The 23,646-nt window shown below is 44.3% G+C and overlaps 1 protein-coding gene across 2 annotated transcripts in view; it reads left to right on the top strand.

The window, feature by feature from the left end:
• The window catches only part of LOC138248878 (zinc finger protein 182-like), a 90,204-nt gene that overhangs the window by 2,399 nt on the left and 64,159 nt on the right, over window positions 1-23,646 (top strand). Inside the window, exons 2-4 of one of the 2 annotated variants that reach the window (XM_069202855.1) lie at window positions 16,022-16,148; window positions 17,295-17,345; window positions 23,163-23,261. In XM_069202855.1, coding sequence (XP_069058956.1) covers window positions 16,022-16,148; window positions 17,295-17,345; window positions 23,163-23,261 — 277 coding nt within the window. Of the gene's footprint in view, window positions 1-16,021; window positions 16,149-17,294; window positions 17,406-23,162; window positions 23,262-23,646 lie in introns of both variants that reach the window. The other variant, XM_069202854.1, reaches the window with a different exon arrangement.

Here is a 23,646-nt window from a genome sequence, read left to right as displayed (position 1 = left end):
GTGATGAGTGCAATGGTATCAAACACCTCAGACCAGAAGCACGCCTCGAAGGGACACACCCAAACCAAGTGCAGGAAATTAGCATCAGCCGCAGCGCGCCTCCTTGACTAAGCCTATCTTAAGCATCTGAACTGGGGGGCGATATACTCAATTCAAATATTTAAAGTGAATGAGATGAAGTCTGTCATTTGGAGCAAAGCACAGCCATAATGCCAATGCTCCTCGCTGACCTGACTGCTCAGGTCAGTGAGCCAGTTGTCTCGCACAGCAGGAGTACAAATCAGCCCTGGGACCCACATCATAGCGAAAAGTCAACTAATGAGCCTGCGCGGAGACTGGTTGGTGATCATTCTTTCCCACGCTTAAGAGGGAAAAAAATAATGTGCAGCATGCAATGCTGTCCGCAACTGGCAATAGATGAGCATGTCAACAAGGAGGAATCATATTCATCTAATAAGTGCTGTGTGGGGATAAACCTCCCTTCTGGGTACACGTGACCAAAAGACAAATTCCGCAGTCATAACAGGCAGCCGCGGGCACCGGCACCCATGGATGCATGAACTAGGAGGTGACAGCTCTTGGCCACAGTGGGTGCATACATATGTGGCAGGCATGCTCCGAGGCGAAGCCCATCTCATGCTCAAACCGTGCATGCCATGTTATCAATCTGAGTCTGGGGGCGCCAAGGAGGGAAGGTACAGGACAGCCAGTAGGGAACAAGGAGCCACAAGGTCATGTTCCAGCACCATTTTGGTTTGTAATTGGGTTAGGTGCAAACAAAAGTTGGCGAAGTGTGCTTGAGCACAGGAAAAGTAGAGATCCATGTCTGGAGCACAAAGCCTGCCCTGCTCAAAGGGAAGAGTCAGCACCTCCCACGCTACCTGGTACCAGCCACCCACCCATACCAGCAGTATCAGATGCAATTTGAGCTGCCTGCAAAAGTGGGCAGTCGGGGAGAGGAACGTTAATAAACATATAGGAACTTGGGGAGGATCACAATCTTGGCTACGGCTGTCCTTCCTGTGAACAACAGTGGCAGTTTGTCCCATGCCATCAGCCAGCTGTCCAGCCAAGTCCTTAGATTCCCATAGTTTGCCCGCCACAGCTCATCCAGGTTATGACTGAGCCAGACGCCCAGGTACCAGATGGGCTTCGCCGCCCATGTGAGGGGGTACTCCAGACTAGCAGGTTGTGTGGCATCCATAAGTGGGGTTATATTGGACGTGGTCCAATTGATGATGTTGCCAGAATGGCCCCTGAATCAAACCAGTTTGCGCAAGAGAGTGTCTGTGTTAGTCTGGGGCTCCTGAACATAAAACGTGACATCATCCGCATACATAGAGATCAGAATCTGTCTAGTGGTAAATGTGAAGCCCCGATGGAACTGATGCTGCCGCAGCCGGGTAGTTAGGTGCTTCATCTCAATGGCGTAGATGAGGGGGGAGAAGGGGCAGCTCTGCTTCATCGCTCTGGAAATCTCAAAGGGTGGGGGTTGATTGTGCCAATAATGTGGAGATGCACCATTGGTTTAGTGTAAAGTAATTTAATGAGGTGCAGAAAACTGCCACCAAACCCGATGTGGGTCAGGAGATGGAAAGATATGTTCAGTCGCACAAGCAATACCACCACCGCACTGAGGTGGGGATCAACTGTGTGCAAGATGGCAAAGAAGCTGCTCAGACTGTGAGCCATTCAAGGCCCGGAACAAAGCCCAACTGGTCCAAGTGGATAATATTAGGCATCAGGGGGAGAAGTCGGGAGGCTATCAATTTAACCAATATTTTGCTATCCACATTGATCATGGACAATGATCTATAGAAATCGCGGCCCTGGGGGGCTTTATCCGGTTTAAGAATTGTGACAATAAGCTCCTCTTGCAGGGAGGTCGGAAGCACACTATGCAACAGAAACTCCTCATACATGGCAAAGAGATGAGGATCCACCAGAGGGGTGAATTCTTTATAAAAAGCTGCTGTGAAGTCGTCAAGGCCTGCTGCTTTGTTTCCAGGCAAAGCATTGATTAGCGGTATAATATCCTCCACCGTGAATGGCTCATTGAGAACCAACAGCGCCCATCTTCTCACCAGAGCAGCTGGATTGTGTACTAATAGGAAGTCCGATCTGAGGAGGCCTGAGACAGCATTGAGGAGTACATTGTAGTGTGGAATGTTGTCATTTTGGGCTGTAAGGCTTTGACTCTCACGTATACAATCTGCTCATCATCCACGAGTTCTATGATATGGTTACTTGCCCAGGGTTTGCACAGCAGATTGGCCAGCGTTCGTCCTGATCTTTCTCTCTCCCCACATCTCAGAGGCATTTTACACTTTCCAAGGTAGTGTGTCTCATGAACTGATGCCTTGTGGTAGTCTGAAAGCTTGCTCCGGAGCGATGCAAGTACTGTCACGCTATTAGTAGCAAAGAATTAAAGCTCTAGAGCACGGATATTGGCTTCTATATGCGCAAAATGCCCCCTCAGCTTTTTAAGCACCTTAGCTTGCTGGACAATGCATGTGCAACAATTTCGCCACTTAACACACCTCCCAGAGCGTGGAAGGGGAGCCAACTGAGTTCGCATTCAGCTCGAAATACTCAATGATTGCAATCTTGATGTCAGCCTTGGAGTCCAAATCTCTCAGGATGTTGGGAGGAAAGCCTCCAGGAGAACACGCGCAAGGGTTATGTCGGGGGTGATTATCTCCAATAAAACAAGGACTTGCTCAGACAGCATTCTGGGGAGGTGTACTACATCAGTGGTACACGGTACCACTTTGTTGGTCACAAATCACTAGTCTATCCTGGACCAGATGTTTGTTTTTGGAGGAGGTCATGCAGGTGGCCTCTGCACTAGATGCATGCATTGAGCAGCAAGTATCCGTAAGATCATTGTCAGCGATGATTGTATGCAGTGATGTGGCAACCCTGGGGTGTGGGTGATGCGAGTCACTTGACAGATCTCTGCGTGCACCCTGAACCATATTGAAGTTTCCCCCCTACAGCACCGCACCCTGGCGCAAGGTTTCCACTAATTGCCAAACCTCTGCGAATAATAGGGGGATCATCCACGTTCGGGCTGAATACTGAAAACAGAATCAGGGGGTGTGTACAAGCTACGATAACCAATCTGCCCTGTGCATCATATAGTGCAGGGCGCGTGTGCCATGGCCACCCCTGTGCGTAAGCACAGTAATGCCTCGTGCATGGCTAGAGTAGGTGGAGGTGTGTTTAATTCCTATGGGAGGCGTGGTTTAGCTGCTGAACATGGCTGCTGCCTTCTGAGAGCGCTCCCGGTGGCCCAATACAATCCTTCCTAATCTCCCATCGCTAGCCCCCTTACGGGGCACTAAATCACTTCAAGGCCCCCCCTGTATTGTGTTGAGCCATGCTGGAGCCTGGGGGCGCACAAAGCTGATGAGACAGGGATGAGCATTCCACACCACAAGGGAATAGTGATTATGGAGACAGGCCAGAGCTGAAGCGACGTTCGGAGGTGCTCACCTGGGGTGAGAGAGAGTGGAGCTCCCTCCTGCACCGCACACAGGGCAGATCCGTGACTCCAGGAGACCGACCAGAGGAGGCAGCGGAGGAGCAGTAAGACTGTTGTCCCTGGGGCCCGCAGCCAGCACACAGACAAGGAGGAAGGCCAATGTTCTGGAGGTGAGGCTGGGGGTGGTGGTACTTTAAACACAACAAAGGATCTGTGACAAGATGCCGCTACTTTATGGGTGACGGTTAAGCCCTTTTGCATGGCATTGATATAAGTTTCTGCATTGAGGAAAGGCGATGCAAAACACGAGACATACATGCATTAGAGGCACACATTAAAAATCTTGACGAGGGTGGGACGACCCCAAACGGTCAAGAGGAGCGTAGATTACTAGTCCTAGTACCTAAAAGAGATGGTCAGCTTCTTATGGATGAAGCCAAACTAAAATGGCACGACAAGCAAAGTAGAATTTCCCAATGGGTCGATAAGTAAAGTGAATTACTATATTGGCTCTGCCAAAAACAAACATACTCCCTTAATTTACCGTTACTAAGAGGTGAACAAAACGCTCTGATAACTGACCCACAGGTACTGGCCCAAAAATTTGCATCATTCTACAAGATGGTTTACACCCGACAAGAGATACTCACACACTAACAGATCCTACATTTTGTAAATGACTGACCCATGCGTACATTGTCTACAGAGGGTTGCACAAGCCTAGAAGAGTCTTTGTTCGAGAGTGAACTTGCTTTCGCTCTGGCTAATCTTCACACGGGCAAGGCCCCAGGCCCCAGTGGACTCCCTTGTGAATTTTTAAAGCCCTACATGTCCAGACTAGGGAAGTATCTAGTGAACACAATCTGCACTTCAGTAGAGGGAGGGGCTTCTGCCTCCAGATTGGCACCATGCTGAAATCACGGTGTTTAAGAAACCAGGCTGCCCCCCAGAAGACCCCTCTTCATATCACCCAATCTCTTTGCTGAATATAGAGTTCAAACTCTTTACTAGGGCACTCGCAAATAGACTGCAACCATACATACTAGATTTAATCCATCCAGACCAAGCCAGTTTTTTGCCGGGACAGACAACATGCCATAACATAAGGAGATCTTCTAACGCATTGGCACTAGCTGGTCGCCTCAGATGCCTAGCTGCCATATTATCGGTGGGTTTGGACAGAGCATTCGATTCATTCAATTGGACGTACTTGTTCACTCTATCACGTAAGCTGAACTTTGGACCCAGATTCATTTTCTACATTCATTTATTATATTCAGATATTACAGCATCAGTTAGAATTGCGGGGCATACCTCTGAAGTCTTCCAGATACAAAGGGGCACACAAAGGGTGTCCAATCTCACCCCTATTATTCGCCTTGGCAATAGAACTCTTGGCTGAATAGGTCCATTAGTTAAAGGCTTTGAATGGCCCCCGATATATCAGATAGAATAGCTCTATATGCGGACAATTTATTAATTTTTGTGTCAGATTCCCACACCACTGTGCTGCATATAATTGAGATTTTACATATTTTTGGGGAAACATCTGGTCTCTTTATAATTCTATTCAAGTCTGCAATATTACCCGCTAAACGGCTACGAAGGACCCATGGAATGGGCTCGAGACATCTGAACAGAAGAGAAGGGTCTTAAATACCTTGGGGTACTCTTGTCATCAGACAGAGACTCGTCATGGAGTGAAAATATTGAGCTGATGCTGGTTAAGGCTCAGGAAGAGGTTAAAACATTGTTGCTTAGTCCCCTTTCCCTGATGGGAAGGTCTGTGATTTTTAAGATGATCTCCCTCCCTACGCTACTATACCAACTACAGAGTTTCCCGTACATAATCCCTCACCATTGGTTCCAAAAAATTAACTCCATACGATTGAGGTTTCTTTGGAATGGAGGGACCCCTCTTATTTCCTTGGCCACATGCTTCTTTTATACATATGAGGATAGCTTAGCAGCAACAGATTTGTATTCATATTATGCGGCCTCTCACCTGCTAGTTATTAATGAATGGTGGAATGGCCAATATAACAAACCCATATATGCAGCTGAAAAATGGGTGATGGGCGACACCTCCCTATTGGGCTTGCTATACCGTAATAAGAGGCCCACTTACTTACCCCAGGCAACACAAGTAGTGATCAAAGTATGGCGTGAGGCTCAACAGCGCATTGGAAGGTAGGATACCCTCACAGAACAGACGCTTTTATGGGAGTGTACAATTCTTCAACAGTTAGCCCAATTGGAAGGGTTTGGAAGATGGGACCCAATAGGTGTTACATTATTAGGCAAACATAATGAATGGGACTCACTTAAAATCATTTCAAGACCTACAAAATGAATACCATTTGCACCGCACCCAATTTCACAAATACCTGCAACTAAGACACGCACTATTGCCTTATGTCAGGTCACTGAAGATGCCTGAATTCAACCCATTAGAGGGTAAGCTCCTACAAGGAGATATATGGGTGATGAAAACATTTCCAGGTTATATCGCTCTCTGATAATTTACAGCCCACACACTCTGGTGGCTTTGAAACAGTCCTGGGAGAAGGGTAACACAGCCTTAGATGATGATGACTGGGCCGAGGCGATACCGTCGCCTCATGCGGCGGCTATTTCCTAAACAACTAAACAAAAATATCTCCAGAGGGCGTATTATACCAGGCAGCACCTCTGGCGAATGGGTATGATAGCATCACCGCAATGCCTCCGTTGTCAAGAGTCATAAAGAACATTTATACATTGTGTATGGAATTGCCCCATACTGAGGCTATTCTGGAAGGGGGGTCACAGGATGTCTGGGTACAGTCCTCTCACAAAACATACCACTGCACCTCAAGTTAATACTTCTACACGTAGTGGAAGGTATTGGGGGAAATCAATATCAACGTACACTGTTATCACTAGGTCTAACTGTAGCGAAGAGGGATATAGCCAGAGTATGGAAATCAGAGTCACCTCCTGTGTTGAGTGTCTGGAAACAAGGCCTAGACCACTGTATGGGCTTAGAGATACCTATATATAGATATAAGGCAAGGTGCTGCCCACCTAACCATTCCAAGGTTTGGCAAAAATGAGCAGACTCTAGGGGCATTCCCTTACCCCTGTACATTCTCCTCTATTGGACATTGAAGAAACAAATGTGATGGGATTGAAAACACATTTGAGCCAGATCGGGGAGATAACCAAGCAGAATCTAAAAAATGCACAGCAGACTGAAAAAGACCACTATAGAAACAAGGGGCCATAAGGTAATTCAAGATAGGAGACTGGGTATTACTAATGCAGCCTTCTTACAGTCACAAAATGCTGTGCAAATGGCTGGAACCATTTAGGGTCTCGGAGCGAATGACTCCTGTTACCTATAAATATGAGATCAACAAACAGACCCAGATCTGTCATGTAAGCCTATTAAAGAAATGGGAGGTATTCTACCCGGTCCTTTGTAGTCCTCTCTCTGGAGGATTGGACCTACTCAAAACGTGTGTTGATCTGTATCTAGACAAAAACCTTATAGAAGAACAGTTTAACCAGTTAATCGAAAAGTGTTTTCTATCACTCCAGGGAGGACCGTATGATATTCCACTCGATTAACACCCAACCAGGAAAATAAATTAGGCTAAAACCCTATAGGATACTGGAAGCCCAAAGCTGTTGAGGAGGAAGTACAGTCCATGTTGAAACTAGGAATTATTGAGCCATCAGTGAGTGAATGGAACTCTCCCATTGTATTAGTTCCAAAGTCTGATGGATCCATACGTTTTTGTATTGACTTTCGAGAGATAAACAAAATCTCAAAATTTGACACCTACCCTACCCTGTTCCTGGGTAGATGAACTGATTGAGAAACTAGTTAATACCCAGTAAATCAGTACATTAGATCTCTGTAAGGGACATTGGCAGGTCCCTCTTAATCTAGCAAAATAAATAGAAAACTGCCTTTTCCACCCCGGTAGAGTTATACCAGTTTACTGTTCTCCCTTTTGGATTGCACGGGGCCCCAGCCACCTTCTAGAGAATGATGAACACCTTGTTAGCACGCACCAAGCGTATGCTGCAGCTTATATCGACAACAGCATTATCTTTAGCATAAATGGGAAGACCATTTGCAGCAGCTATGAAACTTCCTTCATACCCTGGATGCAATAGGCCTGAAGGTGAATCCCTAAAAGAGCCATCTAGCAGCCAAGCAAGTTAAATACCTGGGATATTTTCTAGGAGAAGAAATGATCCAACCACAAGCGTAGGTAATGGTAGCTATTCAACAGCTCCCTTTTCCTAAGACAAAACAGGATCTTAGGGCCTTCCTAGGATTAGTAGGATATTACAGGCAGTTTATCCCTCATTTTTCACAAACCGCGCTCCCCTTAATGGATCTCCTAAGGAAAGGTAAAGAAACCAATACAGAGTTACCACACCCCTCCCAGGTTACTTTGATTGCATTCCAGGGGTTGAAGGATATTCTTCATAGCCCAGACTTTACAAAACCCTTCATGTTATAGACAGACACCTTTGGGTTAGGTTTAGGGTTAGGTTTAGGGGCTGTCCTATCCCAGAAAGAGGAGAACGGTGATGAGAGACCTATCCCATACCCAAGCAGAAAATTATTCCCCAGGGAGAAGAACTATGCTATAGTAGAAAAAAAGCTTTAGCCATTAATCGAACTATAGAAGCACTTGGGTATTATCTTGATTCACCTTATAGACCAATCAAGCTCCCTTAGAGTGGTTGTCTCGCAATAAAGGCAACAACCCCTGCATACTACGCTGGTTTCTAGCATTACAGCCCTTCAGTTTTAACGTCCACCACCGAAAAGGAAAAGAACAAGGTAACGGAGACTCTTTGTCCATATACCCTCTGGATCAGTTTCTTCCAAGGAAGAAAGTAGGGGTGGAAGTATGTGAAGAGACCCCCTCCTGTGCCCCCTCTTTACTTGGTAACCCAGCCATATTTTCCTCTCTCCTCTACTCCACAGTGTACAGTCAGGAACAGCTGAAGGGAAGAAGGACAAAGTATTAGGGAACGGAAAGCCAAGGCGGGGAAGGTCGTCAATACTAATGAGGGACTTGCCCTTTCAGGAAACACCGGGCAGATCGAGTGCCTAAAAAGAGGAACAGATCAGCTGGGAAACCCTGGGTGTTACGGTGACAGTAGCCACATCTACTTGAGACCAACATACTTACTGCATTATATGTGCTCCTTTTTCCAAGAGGACTGGCAGCATTACCAAATGTGGAAACACCTGCAAAAAGAAGGAAACAGGGAAACAGCTTCATCATTCCAGATCCGAGAAGAAGGAGGAGAACAGAGACATTAGACGCACACCAATAGAGACCCGCAATCCCCCGGGAACTTGATCAACATTTCTTTTGTTGTATCCCAATAAAGAAACTTACGAGTCAGAAATCAACCAAGCCTCCGAAGCCATATTTCCACCCATCCCTCTTAGAAATTTTATTACATTGTTATGTTAAACCTCTTTCCTGTATTTTCAGTGTCATGCATCATGTTATTCGACAGATGCAGCATGTTCAAAAATGCAGTTGTCATATGTTTCTTGGAAAATAAGACAGTATTTCTCTTATGCAACTTTGAAATACTTCTCCTGGACCTCAGATCCTAAAAATACAACACATGCGGCCCATGTTTCATTTAAGTGGATGTTGGCCAGAAGGTTGGCACAGTTTGTGAAATGCTTTTGCGACATAGCACTTACTGAAAGGCCAGTCTCACAGGGCTATGACTGTTTGACCTTGAATGGATACCTTACGTTTCAAGAAGGACTTCGGGCCTGATTCTAACTTTGGAGGACGGTGTTAAACCGTCCCAAAAGTGGCGGATATACCACCTACCGTATTACGAGTCCATTATATCCTATGGAACTCGTAATACGGTAGGTGGTATATCCGCCACTTTTGGGACGGTTTAACACCGTCCTCCAAAGTTAGAAACAGGCCCTTCATGTCATGCTTTTCATGATGAATATGATACATTTGTTGCTCACTGATCTAGCCTTCAGTGCTCCTCTCATGTAGATTCACTGTTTCTGTTTCTCTGCAGGGACTTGCTGGTTCGCTTTATCAGTGAATTGCTTATATGGCTGAAATTCTGTGGAAGGGGTGTTAAGTGGCGCATTTTGCCAAGTGATTGAAACACATTTGCAGCTCTTTGACAGAGTGACCCAAATCTTCCTCTATTACAATGTCTTCAATTTATTCTGTCTCAGAGAGCAGTTTCTCCCCTTCTCAGCCTAGTCACATACAACCTAAACCGCAGGCCGCCACTGATGTAAGAAACCATAAAGATCATGCTGGCTTTGTCCTGGTAATTCACATTTTCTACAGTGTATTTCAACTGTGATTTCAGCATATATACATCGGTTCTGTTAATAATGTTTGAACACAGAATTAACGTGGCAGGGGCATGGAGCACCTAAAATCACCATAAAAAAGGATAGGTGTGGAACATGTTCAGTTGAACTACCAGTAAGTGTCCATTCTGGCTCTTGCCAGCCAGTCCGTGATCTGATGGAGAAAGAGTGTACACTGTACCTTAACTGTGACAAGTTTAAAGCGTGGCCCATCAGTGGAAACATTGTTTATTTTTTTCCAGAAACAAATTTTCAGCAATTAAACGATCATAGAACGTACAGAGCAGGTGGCATTTTTTTCATAAACCATTCTTTCCCAACTAAAGAGGTCTTTACAATCAGTCATTCACGTTGATTATTCATCCTTTATCAGGAGTGTGTAAATGATTGATTGCTCTTTAAGTGTCAATCAGTCTCGGTTATCTTCTAATATTAATTTATATGGTGGCATATCTGTTTTAAGCTTGGTATCCTTTCCAGTTCCCAACTGTGTACACCTTCCTTGTATTTTGTTTTCCTTAGGCTAATTATCAGGTAATAACATTGTATTTTGTTTTCCTTGGGCCCAATCTCCGGTAATAACATTGCTCGAACAAAGCTATGCTTTTCATCTCCAAACCACATTCTTCAGGGGATGTTGCATTTTTCTCCTTCCATCGCTTAGCGATGAAATAGCTTGCTATCAAAGACTCCAGAATAAATAGATGATATTTCCATCCCCATCAGGCTGTGGTGTGATTAGGCAGGCCCAACATTGAAGTATTATTTGTAAATAAGTTTCCTTATCAATTTGTTGACCTAAGAATTCTGAAATCTGGATTCAAAATTCTGCCAGTCCAGGGCATTCTGTGTTCAAATGCTCTTATCCCCTTGGCTGTAAGATACCTGTTACAGGATGAGCTCGATTGAGAATGCCACCTATCAATTTTCACTCATGTAATTTCAGTGAGAAGTATTGGGATCAGTACTCATTAGGCCCTTTCGCATTCCTTTCCTTAGCAGGGAGTACATCTTCATGCACAATAGTTGCAGCTCTGCTTCGTCTTTGCACCGTTTCGACCATCAACTCTCTTTCTGGTTTTTAAAAGCTTTTTACCAGATTACTGAACTTGTTTGTGAAATGGGATTACCTAGACTGCTTGACCCAACCCAGGTGATGCCTATTGAGGTTTGATATTAGCAATCTAATTTTCAAGTTCTTGTACAAACAGGCCCAATGGGAATATTGACAAATGATTGAAGATGTTCTGATGAGCACACCGGGCTCATGGACATAATTTGATCCAGATCAGTTATTCCGCAGAGAGCACCACAGTTTCACATATGGCTGTCTGTATGGAGGGGTTGCACCATAGATTGAGGGCAACTTCATGCAATTCAGGTGTGAGAATAAATCTTGAAACAACATTATGTATGAGTAGTAAGCTCCTGATGGGTTTGGATCAGATTTGTTTTTTAAATTTTGAGTGTTGAAATTTACTTTTTTAATCTTTTATTTCCATTTGATTTAAACATATATCTTTCCATGAAATTATACTTCAATACAATCAGATGAAAAATCGGAGCCTACAAGGCTCTCCAGTTCCCGTTTGGTTGATGATATGTTATTCCTTTACAAATTGGCTATTGCCCACCCCTCGGACAACAGTGGCCTACCCATTTACTTCTGACTGACCAACTGCGTTTGCCACACCAGATCAATTATATAATCCTGCTCTCCGACACACTGAATAACTTGTTAGCAATGTGGCAAGGAAGGACCTGGAACAGAAAGGGCTTTGAGGGAATAGTGTAATTTTTGTCAAGTTGACTCAGTCTTCTATGGAAAATGGTGACACATTACAGCATATTCCTTGATTCTTTGTTAGTAATGGTACACAATTCAAGTCAAAGCTTATTGGTGTTTTATTAACTTGTATGCCCGAATACCATTTGTTAGGATCACCTGTAGTAGCTCAAAGTTCTATGGGTAAATTGGCCAGATCAGTGTTAAATGAAAAACTTCAATCATGTTTTGATTAAATATGTAGCCCGCACCACTGAAATGAGGCTCCGTGCTCTTTCTTTATTTTCACACTTGCTATTTCTTTATTTTTACAGTCACTATCTAAATGGAGAACTATATTCTTTTTTTCTTTTTTTTTACACTCACTGGGCAGGCAGTGGACAGTGTAGAATTACTTCTGATCTTGACTGCTAATGGATTAATAAAGGGAGAATCTAGCAGGGGAGCTTGCTTGGTCCCATAGGGTATTGCTATTTTTTCCTTCTGTCCATATGGGATCTGGCCGGTGGTATCTTGTATTTAGAGATGATTGACCTGATGAACTGTGTACAGACCCTGAATAGTGCAGATCTTTCCCATAGAAAATCCCAGTTCACCAGCACAAAGTCCTTCTCAGCAGAATCTTTATAATGTGAATTGAGAAGCATAATGGGTCGCTTGGTGTTGCACTTTGAAGGATCTTTAACAGGCTTGAGAAATATATAGGTAACTCCTCCAAGTTAGGGGGCATTCTCCAGTTTTAAGCATATGTTGAAACAATTCCTGCATGTGCAGGAAGATTTATATAACTCAGTACAAAAACCATCAAGACCAGTGGCCTCACCATATGGCAGTTCCTTAATTGCTTGATTAACCTATGTATAGGAAATAGATATTGTTAGAAATGGGGTCTTTGGTTGGCAGTCAGGTTACCCCCTGTCCAAGCAAGGACCCTCACTCTAGTCAGGATAAAGGAGAATCACCCTTGGTTAACCCCCGCTCACACCCTTGGTAGCTTGGCACGAGCAGGCAGGCTTAACTTCAGAAGCAATGTTTAAAGTATTTGTACCAACACACACAGTAACTCAGTGAAAACACTACAAAATGTCACAACACAATTTTAGAAGAATAGAGAATATTTATCTAAACAAAACAAGACCAAAATGACAAAAATCCAACCTACACAAGTCAAGTTACGAATTTTCAAAGAATAAGAGTCTTAGGCCCTCATTACAACCTCCGCGGCCTTTTCAAAAGACCGCTGAGGCTGCAGAAGCCAGAATACCAGAACAGTGTTACCGTCCGCTGGCCCAGCGGAAAAGTCACATCAACATTGCTGCCAGCTCGTAATATAGCCGGCAGCAATGCTGATGTGCAGCGGGTGCAGTAGCACCCATCGCGCATTTCACTGCCTGAAATTTGGGTAGTGAAATGCGCGATGGGGCTGTGCAGGGGCCCCCCGGGGCACCCCGATTCCCCTTACCGCCAGCCTTTCCATGGTGGTGTCTACCGCCATGGACAGGCTGGCGGTAAGGGGAGTCGAAATCCCAAGGGCTGCCCTGGCGGATTACGACTACCGGGACCACCATGACAGTATACCGCAGCGGTCAAAATATGGTGTTCTGTACCGCCAGCCTGTTGGCGGTACGAACGCCACTATAATGAAGGCCTTAATCCTTAGAAAACACTGAGAATGCTGTTATTTCACTAAAGTAACTGGGTAGCATCAAAACAAAGCCGCATAGCGAGTGTGCGTCGAAAAAGGCCAGCGATGTGTCGAATTCTTACTCGCAAGTGAGACCGCACATCGTTCCTCCTCCGGTCGGGTTGGCGTGCGTTGTTTCTTCTCTCCCGCAAGAGAGCGATGTGTCGATCCGGACAGGCACCTCGGGTCTGGGCAGGCTTTGCATTGTTTTTCCGCGCCCAGCGATGTTGCGTTGAAAATCCAGTCGCACGGTATCACAAAACTGCAGTGTGTGGGGTTTGCGTCATTATCAGCCTCCGTTAGTGGGTGTTGCGTGTAATTTCTCCAGCCACGTTGCGTCGATCTTCCAGCCGTGATGCAGATACAGAGTTGATTTCAGCCGCAAAGCCAGCGACGCATCATTTATCAGCCGCGTCACGGAAGGTGCGACGCAAAATTCCCTGCACAGCTGTCTTTGCGTGGATTTTCAGTCTTTGTCTGCCAGCTTCACCTTTCAATGGCCCAGGAACTGGATAGGGCACCACTTGGCAGGGAAGGAGTCTCATCAGAGAGTCCAGGTGCTGGCAGGGGAAGTCTTTGATGGCTCTGAGACTTTAACAACAGGAGGCAAGCTCAGTTTACGCCCTTGGATAGTCTTTACAAGCTGGAATGCACAACAAAGTCCAGTCTTTGTCCCCTTTCACAGGCAGAAGCAGCAACTGCAGGATAGCTCCACAAAGCAGGGCAGCACTTCTCCTCAGCTCTTCAGCTCTTCTCCTTGGCAGAGGTTCCTCTTGATTCCAGAAGTGATCTAATTTTTAGGGGTTTTGGGTGGTCTTCTTATGCCCCTTTGTGCCTCTGAAGTAGGCCTACTTCAAAGGAAAGTCTCTCTTGTTTGTGAGGTCCTGCCTTGTCCAGGCCAAGCCCCAGACACCCACCAGGGGGTTGGAGACTGCATTGTGTGATGGCAGGCACAGCCCTTTCAGGTGTGAGTGGCCACTCCTCTCCTCCCTCCTAGCACAGATGGCTCATCAGGATATGCAGGCTACACCCCAGCTCCCTTTGTGTCACTGTCTAGAGAGCGGTGCAAACAGCCCAACTGTCAAACTAACCCAGACAGGGAATACACAAACAGGCAGAGTCACAGAATGGTTTAAGCAAGAAATTGCAACTTTCTAAAAGTGGCATTTTCAAACACGCAATCTCAAAACCAACTTCACTAAAATATGTTTTTGAAATTGTGAGTTCAGAGACCCGAACCTCCATTGGTCCATCTACTCCCAAAGGGAATCTGCGCTTTAATAATATTTCAAGGCAGCCCCCATTTTAACCTATGAGAGAGATAGGCCGTGCAAAAGTGAAAACCGAATTTGGCAGTATTTCACTGTCAGGACATATAAAACACATTAGTATATGTCCCACCTTAAACATACACTGCACCCTGCCCATGGGGCTACCTCAGGCCTACCTTAGGGGTGACTTACATGTATAAAAAGGAAAGGTTTAGGCCTGGCAAGTGGGTACACTTGCCAAGTCGAATTGGCAGTTTAAAATTGCCCACACAGACACTGCAGTGGCAGTTCTGGGCCATGTTTACAGGGCTATTAATGTGGGTGGCACAACCAGCGCTGCAGGCCCACCAGTAGCATTTAATTTACAGGCACTGGGCACCTCCAGTGCACTTTACTAGGGACTTACCAGTAAATCAAATATGCCAATCATGGAAAGCCAATCAACAATACAATTTACACAGAGAGCATATGCACTTAAGCACTGTTTAGCAGTGGTAAAGTGCTCAGAGTCCTAAAGCCAACAAAAACAGGTCAGAAAAAATAGGAGGAAGGAGGAAAAAAGATTGGGGATAACCCTGCAAAAAGGAAAAAGTCCAACAGATATGATAACACTGTTGGCTTCAGTCAGGATAAGATCTAAAAACTATTGAAGTCCAGAGCTCTTGTGTTATCAATGACCAAAGCCTTTTTTTCTATAATGCCCTGTATAACTTATAAAAAGGTATGGATACTTCTGAATTAGTTATTAATTGGACATATTTGGGCGTCTTTAATATTGCATATTTTGTGTAAAACTTTGTTCCTAGCCTTAAAGGCCAGAAGCCTGTTTATTTTGCTGTATTCGTCATAACATGTTTTGTACCAATTCAACTTAAGTATCTATTCTTTCTCATAGAACAGTTACATTTTGTTTCTTATGCTTACATCCACTGTTGATAAGGGTGTAGCATCAAAACTCTTCAATAAATTGTTGATCATATCTCTATGGTGTTTACTTACAAGGCTCCACCGAGAGAGGTACATGCCTTGAATGGATGCCTTCATGCAACCCCACACTATGCCCATATCTGCAGAGCCTTTATTAATTGAAAAATATTATCTTTTTGGAATTCGAAAGTTGATGTTTAAATCCATTGTTTCGCCCCATAAGGATATTATTGAATCACTACACTTTGTGATCTGGTTAAACTGATGTGGGCCTTAAATGACAGGTGCATGATCAGAGATGATAGCTGAAGGTATTTAGCCCTCCTATTTTCACAGTTTTAGACCCAAGGAAATAGAAAAATCTGGCAGATATAGGATATTTTGCTGCTGATTTGTATATTGCTGCTGATTCATTACTCACCAAGCATCTTAAGTTTGAGTATGATATAAATGTTCATAGTTGCAATCCTCCTTCCAGGTGCTGCTCGCATTCCAGGATGTCGTCACCTGTTTCTCGAAAAAGGAGCGTGAACTTTTACACAAATGGCAGAAGGATCTTTATGCAAATCTGATGAAGGAAATTAACCAAGTTTTGATGTTACTGGGTAAAGTTTCTCTTAATTTATGTTGAACGTTTGCAAATTCCTAATAACATATTTTAAAATGGTTCTTTCAACTTATCTTAGCTACTTGTTTGTTGTTGCATGTTAATTTTCCTGGGAGTTAATTATTTTTCGGATGTAGACCCTTGTGGATTGTCTTGTAGTTTGCTAGGAGTAGGTTTTATTTTCTTCAGTGGGTGAAGTTTATTGGACCGGTCTCCCACCACTGCTGGATGTGTGATTTCTCTGGTTTGATTCATTACACACCTATTTGAGTTGCTCTTATCAATAATTTTATAAACAAAATTGCCTTACGGTAGTCCTATTTATGAATCATTTCCATTCTGAAAATATTATACTAGCCTGCTGGTTGCAGCTGTTGATGGTTGTGAGTTTATTCTGTTAGGCAATGATGTTGCAGGGTTTCAGTGCACTGGCAGGTACTTTGGTATACAGTAGGCGGTGACAGAAAGCATAGCAGCCTATTTATATTTATTTTAATATATATATATGTATATATATTTTTTTTTTCTATAGCGCCACTGCACCCGTTAGTATTAGAGCACTTTGTATAGAACTAGAGCTACATATGCATGGTATTTTTACAAAAGCAACAAACTGGAGGTAAAATCCTTAGAGGAAAACAGAAAAGGAAGGGGAGCATGTAAACGTGCATAGAAAATTAGTAGCAGACTGGGTTTTTATTTCTTATGTAGAACTGATCAGGGGAGGTAAAGGGGCAGAGGGGACTTTTGTTTTCCTTTTTGTGTTAAGAAGGGGATATTGAGTGCTTTCATGGAAGATATCCATTATGGGAGGCCTCTTATGTGGAATCTTTTCCTGTTTCTTTGTAGTTAGAGGAGTGGAGAGAAGTCTGGCCTGGATCGCCTTTGCCTTGATTTTTTTGTTGAGTTTTGAATAGGAGGGGTAATAATACCCACCACAACCTCGATTGTCAGTACAGAAACATTTGAGTAGACATAGATGACTAGGGAGGCCTTGTGTGATAACACAACAAACATTAGGTGAGACCGCAATATGAAACCTCACTATTTCACTCTTTTAATCCTCCATACTTCGCTTCTCATTTAATGTGTCATGACTTTATAAACTGTGATAACTTACACATTCCTTTTAATTTGTAACCAGGTCCTATGATTGCAAAGTCCGTCTTTTCATTGAGAGCTGAAGAAAAAGAAGGTATGTGCTTTCTGAGCAATGAGGATTCTGATAAAAGACAAGATGAAGGCCATTCCCTAAGTGAGTGAGAAGGTTGCCAATATCGTAGCTATACTCAGGCACAGCCACAAATCATGTGCATTAATAACACGCACAGGCACACGCACATATTCACAAGCCAAGGAACAGACCATGCACATAATAATACATCTCCTAGAAATGCACGCTTACATGAAATGCAGTTGGAATTATCTCAGTATCTTTTCACCTTTTTATTTAACATTTTAAGCTTAAACTAAATTGATGAATTAAGGACATGTTTGTGGGGATGTGAAGGAATAAAACAAGGTAAAGTGCTTATTAGAGTTTCTGAACTGGTGCCAGACATAATTTGTATTTAGCGTTTGAAATACTTCAGATGCTCGCGGCTCCTTGGCATTGAAGAATGAATCAGACAGGGTAATTTTAATGTAGTCTGGCACCTTGCCGATGCAGTGAAGGGCCACCCGCACTTTGAAATTTCCACTGTTCTGGCAAGGATTATTTTGCTGACATGGCAGGAGCTCTTTACTGCTGGAGGGTCACTGATTTACAGTCTATATCCTGCTCCACAGTCCTCCCTACATTCTCTGGGTTCCTGCTAACTTGGTCCCCAGTGCCAGATCTCTTTCCCTAAAACTGTGCAATTGTTCCCCAATTGGCAATACCCTTGGCCCCTTTGTAAGTCCATAGTGATTGACTACCATTGCAGACTGTGTGTGATGCAGCTAATCAGGAAAACACGACATTGCACACAGCCTGTGTGCCCTTTCCCCTAACACCGCTTGCAATATATGTAAGTCACGCCTAGAGCAAACCTTACAGCCCTAAGGCAGGGTGCATTATATTACATGTGAGGATATATCTGCAAGAGCTGATATGCCCCTGCTATGTCTTTGTCATTTTTTTAGACATAGTAAGTGAACAGGGAAACCATTTTTAATACATAATCCAAAAAGGGAGCACCCTGTCTTACATTTCAGCTCGAATAGCCCCAAAGCATCATGATAAATGCAGTCATTAGAATTAATTTGAATAATATTTCAAAAAGTCTTTCACCATAAATGGGTGCAGCAAGTGCTGTAACGTTGTAGAAAGTTTTTCACCATAAGTTGGTGCGGCGAATACCGTATCTCCGGACACGTGTTTCTGGCTTTCGGGCGTCATCAGTGGAGAGCAAAGTGTGGCAGACGGGGTTGCTTGAAATGCTGCCTAAACGTATTCTCAGTTTTTTTTTACAACTCAGTAGGCGCACAGGTGCTTCAACAGAGCTCGTCAGCTCAAAGGCTCATTTTTAATACATGTTCTGGACACTGGTCAGTACGAATTCCACAGCTATATGATGGCTTCACTAAAAATAGGGATGTTTAGTATCAAACATCATGTATTGATAAACCCTCTCTAATGTCGGTGATAGATTTAATGATAGATACATCCAGATGGCACCTCAGAGGTGCCCCCCTGAAAACCTTCCAACTACCAGTGTGCGGACTGACCAGTTTTGTCAAGCCTGCCACAACCAGACATGCGTCTGACCCCCAAGGGTGAGAGCCATAGCTCTTGGGCAGTCAGAAACAAAGCCTGCTCTGGGAGAGGTGTTTACTCACCTGACAGGATGACCTGCAAATCTGCATTCCAGGGCAGGGGGGCTTCAAAGAAGCCCACCGCCCTTGGTGTGCAGATCTGGCTTCGCTTAAAGAAGAGATGCTGACCACCCTGCCCTGGGCCCATTTGGCACCCAGACAGGTGGGAAATTTAGTATTCAGAGAGGTGTGTCCACCCCTGAGGTCAGTCTCACACCTAAGGTGAACTGCCTGATGTGGACACAACATTTAGAAATCTGCCATCTTGGTGTTGGCAGAAATAGAAACTCTGGGACAGGGTTATGCCCACTTCCCAAAGAAAGTGGTCATATAGGGGGTGTAGTGACCCCAGGGGGTAAGTAGCCCATTGACTATTGCCCTACAGTACCTACAGGAAGAAGCGCCTCACTTGGCCCCAGCCCCACTATCCTGTCTGCTGTTCCCACCGATTTGCGCCAAAGTTGTCCCGTCCTGCAAGCTGTTGTGTCTCCAAAAGCCTGGGAGGACTTCCTGCCTTCAACAAAGACCCAGAAATTCCCATGGAGGCACCCCAAGAGAACTGCGAGGATTCTGGACTGATGAAAACCGACACCTGAAAGCACCACTGCACCCATGCTGGCCAGCCTGAGTTGAAGTGGACTAATGGTGCCAGCGTGGTCCCCAGGTCCACCAGAGGCAAAGCCCACCTTCGACTTGCCCACTGAGGACTCACAGACGCCGCCTGCAGGCCCCTCAACCGCTGTGCTCCGGTGGAGAAAACCTGATGCCTCACGACACCTCTGCTTCCATTACCCCTGGCCAATGGAGAAGAGGACCTAACGTGTCCCCACGCCTCCGAGCATCTCAAGACTTGAAACAATCTAATGGTTCACCCCGACTGGACTCCTAGTCCAAATCTGCAGCCTCTTTTCAACCGGTTCAATCCCCATTGACTAACATTGGGCACCAGATGCCGTACTACACTTCTGCACTTGGCCACCCCTGTTACGCCCGGTGTGACCTGTTGGTGTGGCCTTGACCTATACCCAATACTCACCTTATTTTCAGGGGATTGGTCCCGTAAGTCGCTGTACTATACCTGTATGCAGTACTTGTCTTTCCTTCATAGGATAACATTGCAACGTCTGAAAAATGCACTGTCGACTTTGGAAACGTATACAGATTTTCCCTGGAAAATGTACTTACTTGATTGTATTTATTCTGGTTCCTAAACATATACAAAGATACTTGTTATTTTTGTAAATTGTTGTGGATCTCCTTTTTGAGTCGTGTGTCTCACTTATTGGCTGTGTGTGTATTTGCAGATGACTCACACTCCTTTCTGATAAGCCTAAGGCTGCTCGACCACACTTCCCCCTAAAAGAGCACCTTGGGATTGCTAGACCAAGCCGCTGCCCATTACTAAGGGAACCCCTGGACTCTTTGCACGAAATATCTCATTTTGATACATCATATAAAGAGCCAGCTTCCTACACCTGGCATCCCTTGTACAGCCTGCATTGGAACTATAAACTATACCATAAAGGGAGGAGATTAGGCACGGTGGTGTTACAATTCTACTGGAAGGTCCTTAGAGTAAAATAATATTACATTTAGGATTAATGTCTTAGTAATGGCCTGTTGTTCTGGATTTGTCAGGATCAGAACCCACAGTAGATGTTAAGAAGATCCCTGCAGATTTACGCAGCAGTATTCATGGCCTGCCACTTAAGGTTTTCTTTATCTAAAAGTCACACATAATGTAATGTAGAAGCTAATACAAACCATTTCCTATTGAATTTGGTTTATTGTACGGTCTCAATGAGATGTCTCTATTTTTTGGTGCAACAGTTTCAGAACTGGACATGTCTGCTTTAATCAGAGAGGGCACCCCGTGCCCAAAGGATCCTTTGAACATAGATGGAAGGGAAGGCTCTGATTCATATGTCAGAGACAGAAGGGAAATCACTGATCACCTCTGCACAGGCAGAAGGAAGACCCCAGATCTGCTCAGTACAGGTCAGTTTTAAGTTTCCAGTTCGGTATTTAAAAGTAGCAGTGAAGCCACGTGGAAGAACATAGCAAATCTTTCCTCGTATTTTTTGTATAGCACAGTCTTGCCATTTTCGTGGCCATTTAGCACTTTAAGAAGAATCACAGTACGCCCCTAAAGCACCAGAACTGAAAATGTGGCAAGCCTTGACATTGCGTTGGGCGCGAACGGAGCATCAGGTATTACGCAGGCTGCGAGATAGATGCCAGACACGCACGGGAAGCGGTGCTTGGGAGACATTTGTCACCAGGTTAGAGGTCAAAAACGATGAACGCCCACCATGAACCCCGATAATAATCCAAAGTCTGGGGGGGTAGGGTCTCCCGAACACCGCCCAGCACACATAGAAAGATAAATAATCTCACAAAATACACCCAGCGAGAAGGCACAAGTAGACTGACATTGGCCCAGCAAACAGTAAGGATTAAATGGTGGGTTGAGATGGGAATGCCGACGGGCCCTAAAAACCCCACGGGATGGCGCATCCATGGCACCGGGCACGATGGGGGGCAGGTCAGGACTCGCGCGCTCCACAAGTAACAAACAAACAAACAACTGGAGCACACACTATACCAAGTGTTATTACGCTACACCCCACAGCCACACGTTGATTGTGAAAAAAGGGGAACTGATTCCATGAAAAGCTGCTGTTCACAGCACTACTCACAACTCTTGATACAGTTGTGTACTAAAGAATGCATATCCTGGTAGATGTAATTAGATCTAGATCTACGTTGTTGTTAATGTATCATGTTATTACAGATCAGTTGAATCCTATTATCGTATTTGCAGAATTTATTGTCAAGTATCTGTGCGAAAAATAATAAAAAAGATGTAAAAAAAAAAAAAGTAGAATCACAGTACAAAAAAGCACAGTATTTCAGGTAAATGAAGCCAGAATGTTGTAGAGCTTTAGTAACAAACAGTTGGGACTATCAACTAGTCTCAAAAGACTGATACAGTAAACTACTCCTTATACTGGTTAGTGTTGTGAGCCCCGTCGGATGCCATCTGAGCAGGCTGAAGCCATTCCAGGGTGAAACTAGTTAGAATGCTAGTGACTGGAGAAAAAGACAAGCACACCCAGGCCCTACCAAGTGTGCTGCACAGTTTGTAAGAGCATGATGTAGATTCACTCCAAGAGAAGCAGGGTCTGGGACAGCAGCCACGTTTAAGAAGCTGCTCTGACTGTGAGGTCAATGTGTGTTGTAAGAAAAAAATATATGGTAAATTCAAGTGACCTAAATCATCTGAAGGGTAAAGGAAAGGGGACATAGGTCAAGGGCACCATCTACTGCCAGTCTGGAATTGGTGTATATGATGCGAGTAGCAGGAAGGTGACAGAGGTCCAGGGTCCTAGCTTCAGTTCAGAGAATGATAGGGAAATCACTTTTCAATGTGTCCTTTAATACAGAAGAAGAGTTTGCAATGGCAGTAATCTCTGAAAGCATTTAAACATTATTCCATGGTTGATCAGAACCCAGAGGAGGTTAAAAACATTGTGGAGTTACACTGTAATTAGGTTAATAAAAAGGGATTGTTATGGTGAGCTGAGCTGGCAGAAGGATACAAATCTAACAGACTAAAGTATTTTTGCCTAGCACACACAACCAGACCCCTTTAACTTGGAGTAGGGAAGAGCAGAGATACAGATAGCTGTAAACATTAGCAGGTTCAGCTGGCAAGAGAATGATTATATAGACTCCCGGATGCATAGACATCATATGAAGTCCCAGTACAGTTGGGAATAGGAAGAGGGACTACCAGGAACAAAAAAGTAAAGAGGAACGTCTGCACAAATATCATCTGTCACCAACCAGAAAATCCTAGTTTGCCATGCCACACAAAGTATTGCGAGCCCACGATAAATTGTTTACTTGTAGTAAATCCCACCCCTTCTAGAGTGATTGAACAGAGGAAAAATCGTTTTTAGGATTATTATTAAAATGCATTTCTGTCCCCCCAGTGTTTGTGTAATGTTTGGAAGACTATTAAAGATGTTTTCAGTGCCTGCTGCCTCCCATTCCAAGATAGCTTTCTTTAAAGCATCCCTGTCTTTATCCAATGGGTCTAGCACTACCATCTCTCTCTGCTTATTGAGTTCCTTGTAATCACCACACTGATCCCTTTCCTTTCCTAGTTCCCTCTGTTTTTTTAAAGAATTATTCATGTGTCTTTTCCCAGAACTGGCAGATATTTCATCAAAAATTAAAGAGGAGGTGGAGGTTTGTTCCTTGGACCAGCAGAGTACTGGAACACAGCAAAGCAAGAACAGACTTGTGGGTGAGTGCACTGTGGCCACTTGAAATATTCATGTAAATGACTCTCTAATTCGACATAAGGTTAGCACTTCATCTGTGTTCAGAAGCTCTCGCCCATCATGTCCACAGGGGCCAATGGTCTGTGGTTTACAAACCATATCATTAGTTGTTTTGTTATTTTTTTCCCCTCACGCCGACACTTCATTCTCCTTCAGTGGGTCATTCATGGGTTCCAGTTTGAGGAATGTATTGCCTTTTCCCTTTTGCCACTGACTGCGTTTGCTTTTGTGCCCCATACTAATTTCTGTTCCTGTTAATGTATTTTAGGTGCTCTTCCGATCACAAAACGAAATGCAACAGTATGTTCCTGATGTTTGTTGTCAGACTTGTGACCAGCCCACCGCCCT

This window comes from Pleurodeles waltl, chromosome 8 (assembly GCF_031143425.1).
Source record: "Pleurodeles waltl isolate 20211129_DDA chromosome 8, aPleWal1.hap1.20221129, whole genome shotgun sequence".
NCBI lineage: Eukaryota > Metazoa > Chordata > Amphibia > Caudata > Salamandridae > Pleurodeles > Pleurodeles waltl.
The sequence above is the reverse complement of the archived record's forward strand: the minus strand, read 5'-3'. Positions and strand labels throughout refer to the sequence as shown.